Consider the following 23,199-nt stretch of genomic DNA (forward strand, 5'->3'; position numbering starts at 1 on the left):
AAGGACTCCTGTTCTCCGAACAGTTTGGGAAGGCTGCCCCCGGTTCTCACCGTGCTGGCCACCTCGGGGTCTCAGCACACGTATGCTCCGATCAGCCATCTGATGCACCCTCCCCGCTGCTCTGTAAGCTCGGTGGGGACTGGAGCTGTGTCACGTGAGTAATTTCAATCTCCCAGGGCACCCTGCCCTGTGCTCGGCATGCCTCAATAAGGAGCCACCCCAAACTTTCTGAATTGCAAAGAATTTACCCAAGACCACTGGGCTGGGGCTGGGTGAGCTATCCACGTGCCTGCCGGTGGGCACCCAGAGGTTTTGCCCAGCAGTCTTTATTCTCCCTTCCTCTGAGAAACCTCCCCCCCCTCCAGGGACCAATCACTGCTCCATTCTCAGTCCCCATGGTTCAGAATGTGACCCAGATCCAGACAGAGTGGTTGGTTCAGAGTTAGTCACATGAGCCGAGCGGGTTCTGTCTGAGCCAATGAGCCCTTGTCCCAGGTTTTTGTTGAAAACACTGGGAGAAAAGGCTACTCTGTCTGCCAGGATGAAGCCTGGAGCATCCGGTGGTGCCACCAGCATGATGGACCTTGCCTGTTAACTAAGCCAGCTCAGAGCCAAGTGACAGGGACAGACTCCTGATTCTACCCTGGGAGCCCCTGGGTTCAGCTCTGCCTGGACGTCTTGGTTACGTCGGCCAATAAGTTCTTTTTCTACTTTCTTAAGCCAATTCGAGGTGAATTTCTCTTCTAGTGGAAGGAGTCCAGATGAACAGGTTATAGTGATCAGAACCAAGACCCGGATGGCAGGAAGGCACAGGGAGGAGCCAGGATGAGTGACCAGAGGGGCGACTCTGAGGTCAGAGCCAGAGCGTGGGGGAGGCTGGGGGTGTATTGTTCTTTGTTTTGTTTTGTTTTTTTGTTTTGCCCATCAGAGAACTGACAGACCACTCTCCAAACAACACAGCTAGACAACATCATGGTTTTTCTTCCACTTTATCATTTATAAAGCCGTACAATGGATCGCAAAGGAACAAAGCAGCTGTACAGGAGTGGGCAGCCTCAGTGTACAATACATTCATCTCCGGGACAAGGAGCATACATCGGGGTTTATACAAGGTGGCGGAGGGTCTAGGCACAAGGATACAAAATAGAAAGTATATTTCCATCTATATAAATACACAGTCGGGGTGGGAGGAGGCTGAGTTATTCTGTTTTTCCTGCAGAGGGCCTGAGGGGGAGATGGTAAGGAATTCTAACACTTGCTGTGGATGACATGTCAGAGGGCAGAGAGATGGGGAAACAGAGCATGCAGACCCAGAGGCAGCCACACACTCATCCACACGTGCACGCGTGCACACGAACCAAACATGGACACAGGAGAGTCTCAAACCGTTTAACACTGAGTAGAGAACAAACTTGGGGGCATCCCTCTACGATGACCTCACTGCCGGGAAGAGCCCAGCGTGGGAAGTGAACAGAGGTCCTCCAACATGCTGGACATCTGAGGACAGCGGAGCGCCACCCCGTCGCCAGCGCTGAGATTCCACCAGCTGGCAGGCACCCTGCAGGCCTCGCCCCCTGACTCCTTCTGCCCCGGGTGACACTGAACCCGGCATCTTCTCCTTGGCCACCTCCTCCAACCCAACCCCTAAGTTCCCCAGGGGGACGAGCAAAATCCACCCACATATACACCCACACCTGCACACACATGCACACACGTCCTGTGTTACCACTGGCCAGGGGCCTCTGGGGCCGGGCGCTGGGTGGAGAGTGGCCCCAGGACTCTGCCTCCGACCTCTCCAAGGACCCCGAGTGTGGGCAATGCAGGGGCAGGAGGTCGCCTTTGGGCAGGGCATTGACCCACGTGATCCCCTCTCTCCATCCTGAAACTAGGGAAACAACAAAGACGGGGCCAAGCCCCAGGAGGCGGTATGGTACGCGCCTGGGGCACAGGCGCTGTTCTGCCTGCACACTCCTCCACACCCCCCACAAGCATGAGGGGTCTGCCCAGTCTCTGCTCCTGCCCATCAGAGGAGGGCAGAACATCCTACTCGTCTCCCTCCTGGGAGCCCCTCCAGCCAGCTCCCTCCTCTTGTGGTTGGTCACACAGCCACCAAGCCCTGTCACCCTTGTCCTGCTGGTTTCTGACACAACCAGGGACTCCTCAACGCCCAATAGAGAGGGAACCCTGGCAGCCACAAGCTTTTGGAGCTGTGCAGGAAAGGCTTCCATGAGGACTGGGGTCAAAAGGCCTTTCCCAAGCCCAGGACATGATGTGCCTGTCCCTCAAACACCTGGCTAGCTAAGGGAGCCAGAGCACCATGATCTCAGGGTAGGCGACTCCAGTCACCCTTGGAGGTCGATCAAACAGCTCACTTCCTCCCTAGTTCCTCTCTGGGGTCACCTCCCCATTGTTTCCATGACCAGTCCCGCCCTCTTGTCCCACCTGGAAGAGCCTACGTGGCGTGGCTGTCACTGGGCCTGTCCCCCTGCTGTGTTGGAGGGCTTGCCCCGGATGGATCGTGGGGAGCAGGCTGGGCCAGGCGGGGTCGGGCGAGCCTTCCTGGGGCTGCGTCGGTCAGGGAGGCACAAGCTGACCGTGCCTCTCCCAAGCCCTTTCCCCTCCCCCACTTAACAGCCAGTTTTCGAGAGCAGACAGCACTCTCCTGGCTGACAGACGGATTCAACAATAAACAACAGCAAATACGTTGGAGGGGGGAGAGAAAAGGATAAACATTTACACGATAATAACAATAGTTATTAAAAGTGCTTTCTTTTAAAGGACATCTTTGGCAAGAATACACTGCAGTGCTGTGCTGTGCTGTGTGTGTGTGTGTGTGCACATGCGTGTGCATGCGTGCACGGGCCTAACTTGTGAGACGGGAGGACTACAGTGTCTTCCCAACCAGTGTCTGACCCAAAGGGGGGGCGCTGTGGAGACTGGGGTGCCCTTCCCCGTCACTCTTCTGAAAAGACCCAACTCTAGGAAACCAGTGGGCGGTGGGGAGCAGGGCGGAGGTGAGCGGCCCGCCTCCCAGCACCCCCAGGTTCTGCACGCAGGGTCACACTCAGCTCAGTCCTGAATGAGGTGGGCTGGCCATGCCTGGGGGGTGGGCTGTGGTGGGCAGGGGGAAGCGGTGCGAAGGCCGACCCTGGGCCAGGGTCTGCCGCCCGGTCGAGCACTCCGCCGCCGGCCTCAGTGTGGAGAGGACGTCCAGGCCAGGGGGCGAGGGCCCCTGGGTCGTCCTGGGGAGGTGAAGGTATTTACAAAGGAAGGGGTGGAATCCCCTCCCCGCCCTGCCGGGAAGAGAGTGGGCCGAGTAGGGACCCGGGAGAGGGAAATCCCGGTCTCTGGAGTGAATGCCTCAGAAGGAAGAGCACTTTGGAGGGACCTTAGTCACCAAGCACAAGGTTTCAATCTTCGGGAAGCAGAGGGCTGCTCCCACCTTCTCTAGACACGGTCCTTTCCAACTCCCTGAAACGGTATGTCCACACAGATACAGCTTCTTGGAGGAGAAAACATACAAAAGACACACACGTTACCCATGCCTGACACACTCGCCCGTGTGCCCCCTCGCTGGTCCGCACGCTCGCCCGAGCCACGGTGAGTGGGCTCATCGAGGAACCTGATGGTCGAGGCCCGGGCTTGCCAGGAAATAAGGGGCCAAAGGGGACGGAACATGTGCACCCCTCCCTGCTGAGCCCTAGAAAAAGTCTAGGGAAGGCCAAGGCCAAGGCCAGGAGACCCCTGATTGCTCCAAGGATAAAGGCCTCTACATTTCCGGTTTCACTTGCACAGATGAAGAGGGATGGGAATTGGTTTATGCCCAGAAAGGCAATAAAGCAATATGGGAAAACAATAAATACTTCTTGTCAATTTACCTATTCTTTTTTTTTTTAACCTTTTCTTATATTTTATTAGCTTACAGATTCTGTCAGTATGTCTCACATATATATTATATATATTTATATATCAGTACAATGCCTTTCTCTAGGGGGCCCCAGAGGCTTAAGCAGCCCCTTAAGAATGGAGTCCTGGTGAACTTTCCATTCCAGCGGAGAGTCCTTGGGTGGAGGCCGGGGGTTTCCCGAGTGCCCACACGGACTCTAGGCCCTCTGGCCTAAATGCGTGCCCTCCGCCCTCTGCTCACGGGCAGGTTGGCTCTGCTGGGGAAAGAAACCGGGGCAGAGGGGGACCTGCAAGGCTTTGGTATGGTACACAGGCTGTGGTACGCAGGCAGCAGCCCAGCGCTCTGCTCAGTCACTGGGACGGCCCAGCCCAAGTCAGACCCAAACACCTGCAGGGGGAGCGGAAGAGCCACGGGCACCTCCCCTGGTTCTTTGCTGAGCGGGGCTCTTGGGAGCGGGTTCCCCAGGAGGAGCCCAACACAGGGACCCTTCAGGACAGAACAGGGCAGGGCAGAGCAGGAAGGCTCACTCCCAAGCACCCAAAAAGACAGCATGCAGATAAGCAAGTCTGAGATAAGGCTGGCGTAGGCATGAAACTCAAGAATGGGCTGAGGACTGGGAGCTGGTGGGAGGCACCTGGCCACCTCGCCGCTGGGCCACACAGCTGGGGGGGGGAGATACCTGCAGGTCTGCAGCCTCTGTGATGGACAGAAGCTTCCGCATGTCTCCACCTCCTCACACCAATGGTCCCGCCCCCCGGGGGGAGGCAGGACAGGAACAATGCTGCAGAGCAGCCGGCCTGGCTCCTGCTGGGGTCTCTGTCAAGGAGGAGGGGCTGGTAGCACTCGGGGCCACCAGAGCGCAGGTGCAGACACCGAGACAGAGTCTGTCACCCGTGTTCCTGGGTGCTGCTAGGGAAGAAGGCTGATGTCCCCTGATGTTGTGTCACCCCAACTCTATCCTTCTTTGGACAGTATGCATGTGTGTGCAAACACTTGGGGCACGGACAAGTACAGCTATTTATGATTCTAGCTGAGAGGCGAACAGAGATCAGCGAGAGGGTGTGGATGGATGCAGACACAGACACACCCCCACACATCTACCCACGCAGACTACACATCAGAGGCAGAGCAGAGACACCGTGTCAGGCGCCTCGGAGCTGAGACACTTTCAAAAGCGAAAGTTCTGCCTCTTGATGCCCCACGCTGGCCCTTTTTGGTTTGGCAATGTACCCTAGAGGTGGCCAGAAAAAGATTCTCTTGACTTGATTTCTCTTTGCAAAGCAGTTGGGCTAGGGAGACACTTTTCCATCCCCCCCCCCCCCAAAAAAATATGGATCCCCTCGGTGGCCAGTTCGGCCTTCTTTGAGGAGCTCCGTCCTCTGGGAGGGTGGGGGGAGTCGGGTGGAGCCGGTCAGCTCTGGAGGCTCTGGGGTTGCGCAGTATCCATCCGCCCGAGGGAATCCAAGTCATCCTCCTCCAGCCCTTTCTCTCTTTCTCTCCCTCTCTCCCCCTCCCCTCTGCAATTCACTTCCCTCTCCCCACGTTGCACTTTCTTCTCTCCTTCTCCAAAATTGGCCCAAAGTCTTCCTTCTGGGTTCAAAGGTGGTCAGGATGCATGGGTCCCCTCCCCACATGCCTCGTCCCCACTGCCCTGGCCCGGGGCACGGGGTGAGTTCATCTCTTCTGGCCGGCATTCAGCATGACCTTGGAGACGAAGTTGACAATGGCGGAGGCCGGCTGGTTGGGGTCGAGCTCTGCGAAGAGGTGGCAGGCGTTGTCCGTGGTGCTGCCCGGCTTCCGGGCCACGAAGCCGAAGAGCCTGCAGAGGCAGAGGGTGCTGGGTGTGAGGGGCGGGCGAGGCAGAGGGTGCTGGGTGTGAGGGGCGGGCGAGGCAGAGGGTGCTGGGTGTGAGGGGCGGGCGAGGCCTCAGACAGCCTCCCCCGGTGAGCGAGGCTATCTCTGCCCCCACCTGTCCACATCGCCTAAGCACGGGGGCTGGCAGGGGGAGGGGGCCATGAGAGAACCTTCTCTCTCTTCCACCGACAAGAAAGGCAGGCAGGTGACACTGGAGATGACGATACCACTTGTTTCAGTGCAGACAGAAATTCCCTTTTTGGTAGGGGGTGGGGAAGCTGGGGGAGGGGGAGGATCTGCAGGCAAATGACAAGCCTGGACAGTAAGAGGTAGAAAGGAGACCAAAAATAACACGGGACATTCCTAGCTGAGCTGCTCTCAGTCTGTCTCAGCCCCACCCCTGCCCAACTGTTCTTACACGCGACACATGAACAACTGAATAAAATGCTGTCAGCCTGTCAGAGGGCTGGACCTCCTCAGATACCAGATCAGGGAGATGAAAGGACAGGGGGTCACCACCCCCCACACCACACACACACACACACACACACACACACACAGACACACACACACACAGACACACACGTTGCTCTTGTGCTGCAGAGAATGGTAGAAGGCAGGAGACCCCACACCTGTTCCCCCAACCCCCACTCCCTGCATCAAGCCTGGAGTGAGCTGGCATTCTCTGCACAAAACAGAGTTAAAAATACGAGAGCGGAGAACAGAATGTGAGCTCCGGTCCCCTCCCAGCCGACACGTTGCTAATTAGAGTGAGATGGGAAGGCAGGACAGCTGGAGATTCCGATGGAAACCCCTCTCCCTCTAACTGGACCACAACAGCTAAATTTAGAAAAGTTGGGTCCAGCCTGACCAGGCGGTGGTGCAGTGGATAGAGCGTCAGACTGGGATGCAGAGGACCCAGGTTTGAGACCCCGAGGTCGCCAGCTTGAGCTTGGGCTCATCTGGTTTCAGCAAAAGCCCACCAGCTTGAGCCCAAGGTCGCTGGCTCCAGCAAGGGGTTACTTGGGCTGCTGAAGGCCCATGGTCAAGGCACATATGAGAAAGCAATCAATGAACTAAGGTGTTGCAACGTGCAATGAAAAACTAATGATTGATGCTTCTCATCTCTCTCCGTTCCTGTCTGTCTGTCCCTATCTATCCCTCTCTCTGACTCACTCTCTGTCTCTGTAAAAAATAAAAATAAATAAATAGAAAGAAAGAAAGAAAGAAAGAAAGAAAGAAAGAAAGAAAGAAAGAAAGAAAGAAAGAAAGAAAGAAAGAAAGAGAAAGAAAGAAAGAAAAGTTGGGTCCAGTTTGCAGCCGTGCACACGTATGCATGTACACACACTGGGCTCCTTACAGCTGCTTCGGGAGCTGGGAACAATTGGGCCAGAGGTCTGGGGCAATGGTCTGCCCAAGCCGTGCAAAAGCCCAGGGCCATGGCCAGCCCCGAACCCCCTCTCCAGGCCCGCTGAGCTCCCTGGTGCGGTGGAGGGCGCTCAGGGCACTGGGAGGGAGCGGCTCCGAGCTGTGGACATAATGGCGTGCCAACCCAAGTTGCCAGGTTCTGCCAAGATGGAGAGAGTCTGCCAATCTTGTAGCCAAAACACCACCCGCCTCCCTCCCCTGATGTTTATTTCAGCTCCATGGCTTCCAGGGCCAGTCCCACGATAGCCAATTCCTTTCTCAGCTTAGGGAAGTGGATTCAGGCAAGAAAGCTCAGCCCCCAAGGACAGGACAGGGAGGAGCTCCCACAAGGACCTGAGAGCTAGGGCCCCCTTAAATTCAGGGCCCCAGGCACCTCCTGCGCCTTGCCCGAGCTGGCCCCCAGCCAGGCCCTGCTGGGCAGGTGCCCCGCCCGCCCGGCAAGGCCACGGCAGCAGGAAGCGCAGCACAAAACCCTTCCTGAATGAGAAGAATGACTTGAGGCCTGGGACCAGCCCACTTCTCTCCCTGACCCACTCCCCATCACAGGGCCCAGGGGTCAGTGAGCAGGAGCTTCTTCCAACACAGAGCTCTGGCCTCCTGGCTGGGGGCAGGGACACAAAGACTCTGCTGAGCCCCGTGAGCCGAGGAGAAGGCTGAGGCAAGCGTGAGACAAGCTTAGAGATGGTTAGACACCTGGGCCCTCCTTTCAGCTGGGCTGCTAACTCTTCGTGCGACCTGGGGCGAGTTGAGATCCCCTCCACCCCCCACAACCCCTCTGGACACCCCAGTGGTCATCACACTAACTGACTGCTGGTCACCGCCATTCCTTCCTGACCGAGGTGGCCTCACTGTGACTCCTCCTCACTCTCCTCCTCCCTGCCTCATCCTCTCGCTTCCTCATTAGACAAATATGTATCAGCACCCCCCATCAAGCACACAGACAAATCCTGCCCTCAGGAAGCATGCCCTCTGGTGGTCGTGCCTTCTTGAACCCTTGAAATCCTCTCTCTCCCACCCCGACATCCATTTCTACTTATTCAAATTGGGCCCATTTTTAAACATAAGTTCTTTGCCCAAACTTTCTGAATGACTCCCTGCCTAGAATCTGGCCCGTGCACCCTCCTTTGTGACACCCGCAGATGCAAACTATACCCTATTAGCATGTCTCAGACAGCAGTGCTTTTAATTATTTTTAACAGTGGAAATTTTCTTTTTCTAAAGCAATCTTATATGAAGTCCAAATATATAGAGGGGGCAGCCGTATTCATGGCTATAAATGTATCAGTTCAACAGCATAATGTGCACCCCTATCAAGTCGCTCAGTGAGAAAAATGGGGCTGTCTGGGAGAGCCTGACAAGGGGTCAGGTGGAACTGCAGACCACAGTGCCGTCTGCGTCCGTCTCAGCAGCCCGGTTAACCCTATACTTTGTTCTGGCTTTGTGACGTTGAGAAAACCCTGGCTCATACTGACATGTAACTGCAGATCTTAACAGGGTTCCCCCCCTTTAGAGCTCAGTTGCAACCTAAAGGTCCTGGGGTTCCTTGGGACACAGTTTGAAAACCATGGCAGCATGTTAGTGCCATCTACACATTTGTCCCATCCACAGTGCTGATGTCGGGCCGGCTCGGGTCAGAGTTGGCCTGCTGGTCAGTCTCAGTTCCCCCAGAACTAAGTTCCTTAAAGGCACTTGGGAAATGCTGGATGGATGGTAGCATCGACCAAGAGGTCCCAGGGCCACCCCGGGACTCAGACCTGCTGGGCTCTTACTCCTAATGAGGTTTAGCCCGGCCATAGTGTTGGCAAAAGTCCCCCAAAAGAGCAAGAACAGGAATGAAGGAGACAGGGATGGGGCAGAAAAGACCATTTAAACAGCCCTTGCTCCACCGCCATTGCCTCAATACAACTCTCAGCTTCCTGTCTACCCCTCAGGTCCCTGCTGGTCTGGTCCTGCGAGAAGGAGGAGGCAAGACTGGGGTCAGAAGGCAGAAGACCCGGCTGCCTGGCCAAGCTTTTCTCCAGAGCTCAGTGACCCTTGCTGCCCTGAGCGTCCCTTCCAGTCCTGGATGGTCACCTGCCCCCGCTCCCCCACCCACCCCAGGGGGAACAAAGGCCAGCCGGCTGGTGGAGGCAGAAGCCATACTTACTTAGCAGGGGCACCGCTCTCCGTCTTCGTCCACCTGTGGAGAGAGACGGCACGGCATAAACCACTGCACCTGCACCCGGAGCCCAGCCCCCGGCACGCCCGGACTTCTAGGGGACAGCAGAGCAGCCCCGTTCCAGGTCGGGAGCGCTCAGACAAGGGGAACTGTGGCCTGCCTCGCAAGGGGCTTCCCCAGTGTGGAGAGGAGAAGCAGACTCGGGGGCAGGGAAATGGCAAGGGGGTGAAAGCGGGCACTGGAGCCCCTGGGAGGGTCTCCATATTTATCATGGGAAAAATTCAAAAAGATGCCCAGAGCAATTACTCACTTCCACAGACACAGGAAGATCTTCAATTTGAACCCAAAATACACACAGACACATACTTACATACACACTCATGCATGCCCGCATGCACACACATGTGCACATACTCATGCATGCACACATACTGCACACACGTGCACACACACATGCATGCTCATGTACACATACACACACACAGACTCAGTGTTCTAGAGCTGGATGGATAGGAAGGTGTCTACAAAAGACTCACTTTCTCTCCTGTGGGTCCAGGTCACAGAAGGTGACGGTATTGAGAGGGTAGTGTCGTCTGAAGAAGAGCCTGTGGCACAGACATCAGATAAAGAGAAAATGAGCGTTGAAGTGACACGACAGGTCAGGCTGCCTTCCCATCATCTGTGGCTGCCACAGGTCAGGACAGCCTCTCCCTTATGATCAAGACAGCCCGGGCTGCTCACACTCGGGACATGAGCAATGCATGGGAAACAGATGTGTCATAGAAACACCTGTCAAAGGCTACAGGGAGGAAGAGAAGGAATAAACAGGCAGTGAGGACTGAGAAATGGGGGGATGCTGGAGGAGGTAGGAAAGGGCAGGGGACGTGGTAGAGGGAGCATGGGGGGAAGGGCTCACTCTAGAAAGCAGGTACTCTTATCAGTTGCATTTGCAGCTGTATACCCAATGCAGGCACACTTTTAGAAAGATGGAAAAATGAGTCAGTGGATGGGTAGATAGATGAAGACACAAACGGGTGAAGGAATAAATGGGGAGAGTACAGATGGGTGATGAATGGATGCAGAGGATGGATCAACTGATGAGTGAGTAAGAGGATGGATGGATTGATGGGTGGGTGGCTGGGTAGATGGAGGGTGGATAATGGATGGATGGGTGGGTGGATGGAAGATGCAGGATGGATGGAGGATGGATGGAAAGAAGGGAGGGAGGGAAGGAGGGAGGGAGGGAGGGAGGGAGGGAGGGAGGGAGGGAGGGAGGGAGGGAGGGAGGGAGGGAGGACAAATGGATGGGTGAATGGACAGATGAGTGGGTGGCCGGGTAGATCGCCGATGGGTGGGAGATAGGTGACTACAAGGGATAAATCAGTTGGTAAGTGGGTGGTGGGTAATAGGAGGACAGACGGGGCACAGAAGGAGAGCCCGACGCAGAGGTGGGCAGAGCCTCACTTTCTCTGGTTGTCAGTCAGTGTAATTCCCTGGGCAGAAACTTTGAAGTGAACGATGGTGGCAGTCGGCGTGGGGTCAGCAGCCAGTGTCTCAGAAGTGGCTTTGGAGATGGCCTGCGGCCCAGTGAGTGACTCCATGTCCACGGAGTTGATGAAGAGCACGTTGCAGGCTGGAAGAAACCCAGGAGGCCGTGAGAGCTGCAGTTGGCAGGGTCGGGGAAGGGGATGATGCCAACGTCGCCCCTTCAGGGAGAAGGTAGCAGGAAAATTTCCAGCCAACTTCAGGCCAGAAATGCGGCATGCCCACCCAGAGCCATCTGGGTCTGGGCGCGACGTCCAGCCTGCCCTTGCAGGAGAGGACAGGACAGAGAGGAGGACAGGCCTGGGCGGGGATCCGGGGTGGGGTGGCCACTCACCTGCCCCTTGTTTCAGCAGGTCGGTGGTTGAATTGGCAGGGCCCGAGCTATCTTTCGATTCATCTGTGGGGTCTGAGACAAAAATTTAATTTGGTTCGTAATTAAAACTCTAGGACTGGAAAGAAGCCCGTGTCTGGCTGGCTTTGCAAATACTTCGTGCAACGGATACTCCTGCTCATAGGAGCCCTGGCAGTCGGCACGCGCCTGTCCGGCTGAACGTTCAATAACTGCTCGGTGGCTGAGAGCTGTCCGGTCCAACGGAGCTCGGCTCAGACCCTCAGCCCAGCAGGCACCAAGTCTCTAGAGAGTGGAAATGTGACAGAATCATCTCACTGGGTTTTTGAGATGTTCCATGCAGTGTCAGCCCAGTGTCCGGCATAAAGCACACCTTCAAGTGGCAGCTGGTGGTGCTCTTTGGCACTGATGTCTGTGCAGATCAGTAAATGCCCTCATTCATTAAACCACTGAGGCAGCACAATTATAATTTCACTATTAAAAAGAACTGAGTATCGTTGACACCAGCGTTTTCCCGACTTCGGTGTGCAGGCTTGTTAGAACACAGATTGCTGGGCCCCACCGCACAGGTCCTGACTGGGAGGACTTGGCCATAATTGCATTTTTAACAAGTTCTGCTGCCGCTGCTGCTCTGGGGGGGGTCATACTTTGAAAACTACTCATTTATACAATGTCAAGATCAGCTTTATCATTGCTGAATTACTTTGGTAAATTCTGTAGAAACATAACTTAATTAATGTCTAAACTGTCTGGTTAATAATGCTATTTAAGTTGTGTTTGAAGTTTTAAGTTAATAATGGTGGTCAATTATCATTACTAATTTAATGAATTGGATTGGATACATAAAAACAATCAAATAATATTGGAGGTTTTCTGTGTGGGCAAAACCCCAGGAGCTCCCGGAGAGAGGAGGAAGTCCCAGGGGCGCGTCACAATAGCCTATGATTGCACCGAGAGGGTGGGCGAAGGCACTCAGCTCCCGCTTTCCAGAGCTCAAGTTCAGGGCCAGGCGCATTCCCCTCGTGTGGGCCCTGTGTGCTTGGCGGCGGTGGAACGGAAGCCTGCGCTGTAATGGAAGCTGTGCTGGGAGGAGTTTTGGGGTCCATGTGCCATCCCCCGAAGGCAGGGGCACGCTCTCCAGCAGAGCTGATGCCTCCTTCACAGCCCTGGTCTCATTCAGGTTCTTGCCCTCTGTCCTGAGGTTCTCGGGTTCCATTCAAACTTCCCACGATCGAAAGAGGGCTCGCTCCTCCCTATCAGCTCCATGTCCTCTCAGTCAGGGAACATCCTGGCAGCCACACGCACTAGGAAACTCCAGGGACATCTGACAGTCCCCTTTCCTTCCCACACCAGGAGGGCCCAGCCACCTCTCCTCCAGAGATCCCTCCACGGTGCTCCCTCCTCTCCGTGCAGACCCATTCAGACCCATCTCCCATCCCGGACACCCCATGACCGAAACCTGCCCTTCCCCCTCCCCTTGGCCCTGCCCACTGACGCCCACTGACGCCCATCTTATTCTCCGGACGTGGTCCACCCCGTGATTGTCTCTGACTTCTAGTGCCCCTTCTGGAATGAGGCTTATTCTGAGAAATCAATCTGAATTTCTTTAAGCCTCCAGAGAATTTTCCAGAACAATCTGGCAAGTTAATTATGCACATTGTTGGAGTAAAGCTTTTTTTAAATTATTATTATTTTATTTTTCTGAAGTTAGAAACAGGGAGGCAGTCTGACAGACTCCCGCACGCGTCCGACCAGGAACCACCCAGCACGCCCACCAGGGGGCGATGCTTTATTGTGGCCGGAGCCATTCTAGCGCCTGAGGTGGAGGCCATGGAGCCATCCTCAGTGCCTGGGCCAACTTGGCTCCCATGGAGCCTTGGCTGCGGGAGGGGAAGAGAGAGACAGAGAGGAAGAAGAGGGGGAGGGGGAAGAAGCAGATGGGCGCCTCTCCTGTGTGCCCTGACTGAGAATCAAACCCAAGACTGCCACACCCAGGCCGGCGCTCTACCGCTGAGCCAACTGGCCAGGGCCTAAGCTTATTAATAAATCTTTCCTTCTCTTTTTTTAATAATAAAAAAAAAGGAAAATGGTTTCAAGTTTCCCCAGATTGGCAAAAGGACCCATGTTGTCCAACCCTGGCCCAAGTTCTGGAGCACCGACAGGGCTGGGGCACAAAGGAGGCCAACTCCAGGGCGCGCCCGGAGAGAAGGGAGTGTCAGGTTCCTACCTCGGTCTGGAATGACCAGCTTGCAGGGCAGGGCCAGCGGGATGATGGAGTGCTGGTAGACCAGGGCAGAGAGGGAGCCTGCAGGGCAGAGGCAGACGTCAGGGGCAGCTCCACTGGAAGTGGGCCAGGGCGCTGAGGAAACCCCTCTCCCCACCCTGCTAGCCACAAACATCGGCTTCTTTTTGCCCTCCCTCATCCCACCAGCAAAACGGAAAATCCACTGCCTCTTTGCTAGCAGTACCCAAGGGAGAAGATTGCAAAGGCTCACCCTAGCGGTCATAGGTCACCTAAACAGCTTTCCTTTAGAGAAAGTTTCTCCCAACATCTCTCTCCAGCTGCTGGGGACCCACCCAGAACAGTGCAGAAGAAGACCCAAGAGAATCGTGGGATCAAACCCCAGCCCAGTCACTTTACTAGCTCTGTGTTCTTGGGTGAGCCTTCTATGAATCTCCATCTTTTCAGATGTAAAAAAGGGACAGTGGTGCCCACCATGCAGGATTGTCAAAAGACAATATAAGGGACCTAGACAGTGACATTCACAGAGTAGGTGGTCAATAAAGGAAGCTGCTGTTAAAGCTGTTATGCAAATGACCATGATAACAAGTCTCAGTGCGGTAAAATAAACATGGAAAGAGATCTGCAGAGTGAAGGGGCCGCTGTACAGAGAATGGGGACTGTCCGTGTCCCCGCTGCGCCTGTGACTAGGGGGCCTGGCAGAGCCCGAGGCAGGGCAAGCTGGGACAAGCCTGAGACTCGGCAGGCGGACTGTGGAGACAGAAGTAGGGGGGCATCTCACCGAAGTTTGGCTCATTGGGGCACCCCTTGAGCTTGACTCCTCTGGGGCCGGTCTCTATCAGGAAATGTCTCACCAGCTCATGGGTCATGTCCCCTGGGACGAAAAGAAATGAGGATCGGTCACTTCTCATGGCATCCTCCCACCAACCCCCAACACGGCTCCGTAGCTTCCCCAGAGCGCAGGGCTTTGATGAGAGGGAGGGCCGTAGAGAACACAGCAAGGCCTGGAATGGAGAGACGGACGACCAGTCCTTCCCTGGCCCCCGAGGAAACGCAACCAGAGTCCCAGTAATCTGGCTTCCCTGTTGTCTGCCCCCAACGGCCGCCACGCCCCAGATTCGGTCTGCTCTGCTGAAGGGTCTGATTTAGCAGGGACCAGCAGCCAGCTCGCATGAGAATTAGAAACCTGCCCGGTCCCAGGTCCTTCTGGCACCTCAGGGTCTGAAGAGACCGCACCAGTCACCTAGTCCTGGGGCCCAGCCTAAGGAGACAGGGTTACCTTTTTTATTCTGTTGCATGATGGTCGGAGGCGGAGAAGACACCTTCATGGCCAGTCCGTAGGCTCCTCGGAAGGAGTGACTGTCACGGATAATGAAGGCCCCTGGCTCCTGGTCCTTCAGGAGTGCGATGGCTGAATCGGGAGGGGATGAGGAGAGAGGAGGAAATGAGAAACCGATGGCCCTGGCTTTCCATAAGGCTCACCCGGCCTTGCGAACCTCATTCTTTCTTGGGTAAGAAGAGATTCGTTAAAGTGAGAATTCAAACGCTCTCAAGGGGCCTTCTTCACTAGAGCTGGCAAACTTTTTCTGCAAAGAGCCAGAGGTAAATACAGTATTTCAGGCTTTGCAGGCCACGTAGTCTCTACTGCAACTCCTCAACTCTGCCTTTGCAACACAAAAGGGGCCGCTGAGAGTCCATAAATGAACAGACGTGGTTGTGTTCAGTGACATCATTATTATTTACAAAAACAGACAGCAGTTCGGATATGACCCGGGGGCCGAAGTCAACCAACACCCTGGCCTATCTCCATACGGACTTTCCCTGGGGGCCTGAAGTGGGCCTCATCTTCACCCCCTCCCCCAATCCCAACTTGCTTTTTTCTAAAAAACATACAGAACTTTCCTGCACAGGGCAGATGGGGAGCTACAGCTTCCTATGGCCTTGGCCAGCCCTTTGCTTTGCCTGGGAAACCTGGCTGATTGTAAGCAACCTCCAAAGGGGGCATCTACAGTCACGCCCTTGCTCCCCCACACTTCACCGCTGTGCTCGCTTTCTGTCTGACCTTGACCCCAGCCCCCTCTCCGTCCCCCTCTCCGTGACCACCACCTACTGCAAAGACGAAGGAGTCTACTTAAATTTCTCGGCCCGGGCAGGCCCCGGGGGCAGCAGGACCTGGGATGGAGCCCAGGGCCCCCGAGCACTCACCCTGCTCTCTGGAGATCTCGGGCTTGTACCAATACTTGGAAGTGTCCTGGACAAACTTCACTTTAGCCCGTGTCTCGGGGCTGTTGTCTAAAGGAGGAGGAAACAGAAAACGTGTTATGGGTTAAATTGCATTCCCCTAAAGCGTAGGTGGGGGTCCTAACCCCCAGTACCTGTGAGTGTGACCACATTTGGAAATAGGGTCTTTGCAGATATAATCAAATTAAGAAGAGGTCAGGCAGAATTAGAGTGGGCCTCAGCCCAATCTGACTGGTGTCCTCAAAAGAGACAGGAGAGACAGAGAGACGCGGGGAAGAGAGCCATGTCAGCAGAGGCAGGTACTGGAGAGATGCGTCTCCAGTCAGGGGGCCACCAAGCATGGTGGTGACAAGAAGCCAGGGGACAGGCTGCGACACTTGTCCTCAGAGCCTGCAGAAGGAGCCGGTTCTGCCCACACCTTGACTCCGGCCTCCTGGCCTCCACTACTGTGGAAGAATACACTCTGCTGCCCTGAGCCACCAAGTCTGCGGGACTTTGCTGCGCTGTCCTTGGAAACTCACACAGGAAGTTAGCCTCCTCAAATGCCATCAGAGCTTTCTTTGCTCAAAGGGACCGTGAGCAACGTCGCCATCCTTTCCGTCCACCACCCATCGCCGTGTGTCAGAGAGCTTTCTCGCTGAGCCGACGGAGGCGCCACCCTACCCGACCTCCCCCTTTCTCTAGAAGATTCAGACCAAACCCTCCCTGCAGCTTCTCCCATAGGCTAAGACACCCCACCGCTAGCCCCTTCTCCACTGGCTCAGTTTCCCGACTTCATCGGGATGACCTTGAGGACCGGGCGGAGAGGAGCGCTCCCTTCCACTTCTCGCCAGTCCCTTCTCCCTCCCCACGTAGAAAGCCCAAGCTCTGACCCGCACAGGGCAAATAAGTCACTCCTGCTCTGGGGCACACGGGATGGGCTGGCCTAGAATTTAGAAGCCATCTATGTGCCTCGTACCCCGCCTCTCTGGCAGGTGCTCCCTACCCCAGACCCTCTGCAGACCAGGGATGATTTCATAGACCATTAGGCTCTAGAACAGGGGTCTCAAACTCGCGGCCCACGGGCCGCATGCGGCCCGCCGAACAATTTTGTGCGCCCGCAGACTAATCCACGAAGTTCAAAATATTTTGGATAAAATTAAGTAAGCCTAGGGGCCTACTTGTATTTTTCATTTCTCTAGCATCCTAGCTAGATATTAGCTTAGTTAACAGCAGTTGTGATGCGAACTACAGTTTCTGGTCGTTTTGTGACACTGAGTAAACTGCATGTACGATTGTGCTTGTTGTACTGATTTTTTTTTTTTGTTTTCAACTGCAGTGAGAAAAGTGTTGCGTAACAGTTGCCTTTTGTAGACCTAGTGCGGCCCGCCAAACGGCTGTGATCTTGCTCTGCGGCCCACATGCTGAGTTGAGTTTGGGACCCCTGCTCTAGAAGGACCTCAGAGAGCGTCTAGTCCAACCGCCTAACTGCACCAATGAGGGAAGTGAGGTTCGGAGAAGGCGTGTGACCCGCCCACGCCAGTACACTGAGCCTTTCTAAGCTTACTTACTAGAAAGGCTCCTGTGAAACCTTCCCGGTAGGAAGACGCAGCAGCCAGATCAGGGCTAGTTACCCCCTATCTTCCTGGCTGGGTATTAGGATGCGTGCCTCTCGCTCGCCAACCTCTTCCTTCGTCTTTTGGCACAAAAGAAAATGAAAGGAGGGGGGGTGCAAAGAAGAAAAAGGGAATATCCCAACTGCGCATGCTTCCTCTCCTGTCTTGAGAGAGAGGCAGGAACACGGGGATGCCGGTGCTAAGATGCTGCAAAGCTCAGGGCATCCGGCCCGAGAGAGGGGCTGGGCTGTGTGTCCAGAGCTTAGTTCGTTCTGCTATGTCACCTGAACTCCGCTGTTTCTGGGATCTGTCTCTGGAGGACAGTGAGGGGCTAGGTCAGCTCCCCTTCCTGGCAGCTGTGCGCTGAGGAGGACCTCGGGACCAGGCAGCTAGGCCGTGCAACTGTTACAAGCTGCCTGTCTCTGCCCTGGAGCCCGGGCCCCCGCTGATGCTGGGCCTGTCTAATGAGCTGTCAGAGGCGGCTGCAGCCCCATGTGCCTTCCTGTGTTGACTCCAATAGCTATTTTAAGCAGGGAAGATGGTGGGAAACAGGAAATGTCCCAACTACTAGATATGTTGCATTCTCCGAGGAGAAGAGCTGGGAACCAGATGTCTCTGGTGGGCAGCAGGAAGCAGGGGCGTGCAGGGTCGCTGTAGGTGTCCTGGTTTGGCAGGCTCAGGGCAGGCCATGGTGGTGACACACTGAGCATCTGGGCAGCAGGGGCCCATGCCGGGCTGCCTAGCACATTCTCAGTCTCCCTGGAACGCCTCGGGGCCCCCGCTGCTCACAGGCGGGCTTCAGGTCTGGGTGAGAAGCCGCCGATCCGCGAGGCCTTGACCTTGGTGTTTGGATAATGAGCCTTCTAGCGGAAGCAAAGGGGTCAGGTGCTGGTGGGGAGCGAGGAGTTCTGTGTGCAAACCTGCACGGGCCTCAGGGAAGCCAGGCTGACAGAATCCAGACTCCGGCGAAATGCCCAGCCCTTGGCCTTGTCCCATGTCACATCTGGCTGTCAGATCCAACATTAGTTATGTGTGCACAGCGGGGATCACCAGGTGGGAACACAGGGCTGGCCAAAGGTAGGGAGGTCCAGGTTTGGAAGGCAGATCGTCAAGGTTAAGCTAAAGCACCATAACCCTCAAGGCAGAAGAATGTGAGAAAGCCACCCCAGTGACGGTTTCAGAGCACTGCGGTGGGCTCGCGTGGGCCTGCCACGCAGCCCAGCTCTGCCGTTTACTAACTCTCTGACCTCGGACAAAGGACGGAGCCTCCCAAAGCCTGTTTCTCCACGTGTGACTGTGAGGATGAGTGAGCTCCTACTGAGCTCAAGAGCCTGGCAGGCAGCACATGCCCAACAAGGGGTAGTAGCCAGGACAATAGTGACAATAATGTTATCGTTATTATTGTATTAGCCACCATCGTCAGCATCGGCACCCACGGCCTCATCCCGGCCCCCAGAGCCACCACCACCACCATAGCACATTGGCTCTGAGGACGCCTGAAACTCCCATTATACAGATGAGGCAACTGAGGCCCATACGTCAGTGATCCAACGCACGGTTGTCTGCCGTGATGACGCCGAAACAGAGAGCAGGACAGATATCCTAGCTGGCGGATTTAACGTGTCCGCAGGGGACACAGAGGCGAAGGAGAGGCCCACCTGGCATGGAGTACTTGGAGAAGTCGGGCAGGGTGTGCGAGAAGGAGACGGTGCTGCTCCCACTGGGACTGGACATGCCGCTGGTGACAGGCGAGGAGGACACCTTCCCATTGACGGTGGCATAGTTGGGGAGGCTGCCCGCTCGGTCTCCCATGGACATCCTCCACTTCTCCGGCAAGGCCGGGGTTGGACTCCCTTGCCGGAAGGCTGCCGAGTCCGGCGAGGGGGAGGTGGTGGGGCTGCTCAGGCCAGGGTAGTAGGCAGGTGACACAGGGAAGGAGGGCGTGGAAGGAGCCTGGTAGCCGGAGGCACTGCTCTGTCGGGACAGCGTGGGTCTCCGGTCCTCGGGGGTGGAGTAGCCGCCATAGGGCACGTGCCGGTCCGAGCTGGGGCTGCCGGGAACCGCAGATCCAGACCCTCCGAGGTGACGGCCCATGCTGGGGCTTCCGGGGCTGACTATTGCATTGCCGTGGAGACTGGAAGCCAAGTTGCCCTGGTGGGCTCCAGGGTGCCGGCCCAGGCTGGGGCTCCCTGGAGTGGTGGCCACATTGCCATGGAGGCCTGAGGCCTGGTGGACCCCGGGGTGCTGACCCCGGCTGGGGCTCCCTGGAGTGGTGGCCACACTGCCATGGAGGCCTGAGGCCTGGTGGACCCCGGGGTGCTGACCCCGGCTGGGGCTCCCTGGAGTGATGGCCACACTGCCATGGAGGCCTGAGGCCTGGTGGGCGCCAGGGTGCCGGCCCAGGCTGGGGCTTCCTGGAGTGGTCGCTGCACTGCTCTGGGGGCTTGAGACTGTGCTACCATGGAAACCAGTTCCTGGTGGGCCCACCACCTGGCGGTGGCTCAGACCGGGGCTGCTGGGGGCAGCCATGCTGGGATTGACGGCTCGGCGGCCGAAGCCGGGGCTCGGGGGAGTGTTGGTGCCCACTGTCCTGTGGCGTGCCTGAGGGCTCCCAGGTACTGTGTGGACACCGGCCGCATTGAACTGAGACCGGGCCTGGCTTTCTGGGGAGCTGAAGTGCTGAAGCGAGTAGTCGGGGCTGCTGTAGCTGCTGCTCACGGCTGGGAGAGGAGAAGAACTCTGGTAGCTTCTCTGAGCTGAAGGGCTGGGCTGGCCCAGGCTGCCGGCGCGGAAGCCAGAATCCAGCAAAGGCTGAGTGGGTGTCCGGGGGCCGTGGTCACTGCTCTCTCCTGACGGGAAACTCCCCACTGAAGTGCTAGAGAGAGAAAGGACAGATCGAGATGTCAGCAAGTGGTATTATTTAATGAAGAACAGACTTGCAGTGAACACTCAGACCTCCCTCCCACCACGAATAACAACAACAGGAGTTCCACTTGCACGCACGAGAATGTCAAGGTTTTCACATCACCCTGTGGAACCATCAGAAGAGGAAACCGAGGCAACAGGTTCATGATCACACAGCTCACACTAGACCAGGCTGTCCAGTCAGCGCTGCACCTGATTCCAGAGCACAGGCTTCCCCCACTGGGCTACTCTGGCTCCTGAACCACAAGTCAAAGCGAGGAGCTCTCGTCCGTTGAAACGGAAGGTGACTGAATCAATTGAACAAAATTAACAAAATAGTCCGTTCCGATATGTCTCACAGATACAGAGAACAGACTGACAGCTGTCAGAGGGGAGGGGGGTTGAGTGGAAAAGGTAAAGGGACTGAACAAGAAGGAAACCCTCACAGACACAAAGTATGGTGATCACCAGAGGGAAAGGGGTGAAGGAGGTAGAAGAGAGTAAAGGGGGATAAATGGTGAAGAAAGGAGACTTGATGGGGGGGGGGGGTGAACACACAATACAGTGTACAGATGATGTATTATAGAATTGTACACCTGAAACCTATATAATCTATTAACCAACGTCCTTCCAATAAATTCAAGAAAATTAAAAAAAAAAAAAGAAACTGAAGGTGACTGTCTTCTTGTCAACTTCAATATCACAGAAATTGAACACCGGAGGGGTGGTCAAACCACCTGGATCCTGTTCTTACAAAGTACCCCACCTTGACTCAGTTTCCCCAGGTGGGTCACCATTATCTTTAAATGTTAAGAGTGTTACGATTGGGCTTTCATTCCTGGGTAGCTGCAAAGACAAGGAAATATCATAGAAGGAGATTTCAGCTCATCATAAGGTCTGCTTTACAGACACTGGGTCTGACCGCTAATGGAGCAAGCTGCCTCGCACAGTAATGAACCTCTCATCACAAGGGGCATTTAAGCAGAGGCTGACTGATCTCTTGACCTGAAAGATATGAAGGGATTATCCCCCATCAGAAGGTTAGATTACGTGAGGTCAGAGGTTGAACCCAATTCTAAGACTGATAAAATTCAGTTCAGAGGAGACTACACCAGGGAAGTAGCCATGATCAAAGGATCTCCTCTGGAGTTAAGAACCAGCCCACAGGCAATGGCCCGGGGGCCGGGACACCTGGATGCTGCTGTTCTTTTCCCAGGTGAAAAAAGTGAGGGGGCTGGGTTAGATAACCCTGGCTCTTTCCATACCCAAACTCCTATCCCTCGGTGACACGGCAGGAGAGACGAGGTTTGGCAGGGACCCTGCGTAAGCAGCAGCTGCAGGGTGGTGGCAGGCACACTCTGCCCCAGGAGCTCCAGGGGGCGGGGGGACCCCTCACATGAAATGATGGCCCAAGCCTGGCGCTGGGGACAGGAAGGGTTCTCGCCGCTGGCCAGTCCCTCCTTGAGCCGGGTCAGATCAGCTTTGGTCCCCCAGGTGATATGAGGTGGGGGGTCAGGCAAGAGCCAAGGGCAGGGTGCAGTCAGGGGCCAGGGCGGGAGAAAGTCTACCTCACACTGCAGAAGGGGCCAGAGCGGAACAGCCGCTTCCCGGAAGGAATAACCTGTATTCTGAGGAATGGGAGGACGTGTCAGGCTGAGTGGGGTGGGGTGGGGTGGGGTGGGTGGGGGACACCAAAATAGAGTTCTGGGTGATTAATCCCAGAGGCAGAACGCTAGCTTCCTGAGCCCTGGAAAGAGCCAGGACGACAGCCAGCCGGAGGAATGTAAGAAACAGGGAAAACTTCCTCGTGTCAGGGCTCAACACCAGCATGGGTGGCTGGGCAGACCAGGAGGATCCCCTTCCCTTTAAGAGAAGGCCACACCTTCTGTCCAGAGGCGGATCTCTCAACGGATGGAGCTGGCTGCCCCATCAGGAGCCTGGGTCGGGGCGAGGCGGGCTGGGGGAGCATGCTCAGCTTGAAGAGGCAGAATTCCTAGAATCCGAACCAAACTAACTGCCTCTGCTCACCCAGCACCGACCTGACCTGGGAGGCAGCACGGTGCACGAGCCAGTGAAGCGTTTCCAGCCCACACAGGGCCTGTGGCAGTGTGAAGAGGTGGCTGGAGCACTTTCGGCCACCTGGGATCCCAGGACACAGAGGGGAGTGGACATGGGGAGGGGTGGTCAGCAGCAGAGTCTTCCCTCCTGGGGGTGCATTCTGGCTGGGGCCAGCTCCTCCCCCCACGCCTGGCACCTCATACCCTGCCTGGGCTGATCTCAAGCTCCCTCCACCTGTGCTGTCTCCCCTCCCCCTGTCATTAAGCCACCCCGCACACAGCTCAGCAGCCTCTCACTGCACCCCAAACATGGAGGCCTCCCCTTCCAAGCCCTGCTGTGCCCGATTCTGGCTTCTCTCTCTATCTGACCCAAACAGATTGACAGCTGCACAGCCACCAAGATGTCCCTCCTCAGGCCCCGTAGCAACACTCTGCACCTGCGGCTGTGGGCCTGCTGCACCATCCCCGACACATTCACAGCCCATCCTCTGTCCTGGCTGTGCCATCCCTCTGGAAAGCACTCTCCCTGCCTCCGCTCTCAACACCATGCTCACCCCCTGGCCTCACTACAAGCACCCCCAGCCCCCAGAAGTCCTCCCTGCACCCTCAGCCAGAAATCCCAGTCCCTTGCCCTGAGCTCCGAGAACTTGGCTTATGCGTCTGCTCTGGACACATCTGACTCGTCCTGTGATGGGCACCACAGCCCAGATCTGGCAGAGAGGCAGAGGCGTGGGCTCCCAACCAGACCCCGTCAGTCTGAACCCTATTACTGCTACTGTTTACCTGCAGGGCTGTGAGCAAGCTACTTCACCACTCTGTGCCTCAGTTTCCTCTTCCGGAAAGTGGGAACAACAATAGCACTTACCTCATAGGATTGCTGCAAGGATTAAATGAAATAACCATAGGGAGCATTCAGCAA

At 56.0% G+C, this 23,199-nt stretch overlaps 1 protein-coding gene across 12 annotated transcripts in view; it reads right to left on the reverse strand.

Moving 5' to 3' along the window:
* Nucleotides 1-973: 973 nt before the first annotated feature.
* TNS1 (tensin 1) overlaps nucleotides 974-23,199 on the reverse strand; it is a 195,904-nt gene continuing 173,678 nt past the window's right edge. For 11 of the 12 annotated variants that reach the window (XM_066346644.1, XM_066346642.1, XM_066346640.1 and 8 more), the window contains 10 exons: nucleotides 18,978-20,194; nucleotides 15,689-15,775; nucleotides 14,763-14,894; nucleotides 14,265-14,357; nucleotides 13,469-13,546; nucleotides 11,227-11,298; nucleotides 10,812-10,980; nucleotides 9,884-9,952; nucleotides 9,336-9,368; nucleotides 974-5,726 (listed from right to left, as the gene is read on the reverse strand). In XM_066346644.1, the coding sequence (XP_066202741.1) occupies nucleotides 5,582-5,726; nucleotides 9,336-9,368; nucleotides 9,884-9,952; nucleotides 10,812-10,980; nucleotides 11,227-11,298; nucleotides 13,469-13,546; nucleotides 14,265-14,357; nucleotides 14,763-14,894; nucleotides 15,689-15,775; nucleotides 18,978-20,194 (2,095 nt within the window). In that variant the 3' untranslated portion in view covers nucleotides 974-5,581. Of the gene's footprint in view, nucleotides 5,727-9,335; nucleotides 9,369-9,883; nucleotides 9,953-10,811; nucleotides 10,981-11,226; nucleotides 11,299-13,468; nucleotides 13,547-14,264; nucleotides 14,360-14,762; nucleotides 14,895-15,688; nucleotides 15,776-18,977; nucleotides 20,195-23,199 lie in introns of those variants that run through there. The other variant, XR_010746667.1, reaches the window with a different exon arrangement.

This window comes from Saccopteryx leptura, chromosome 7 (assembly GCF_036850995.1).
Source record: "Saccopteryx leptura isolate mSacLep1 chromosome 7, mSacLep1_pri_phased_curated, whole genome shotgun sequence".
In the NCBI taxonomy this organism is placed as follows: domain Eukaryota; kingdom Metazoa; phylum Chordata; class Mammalia; order Chiroptera; family Emballonuridae; genus Saccopteryx; species Saccopteryx leptura.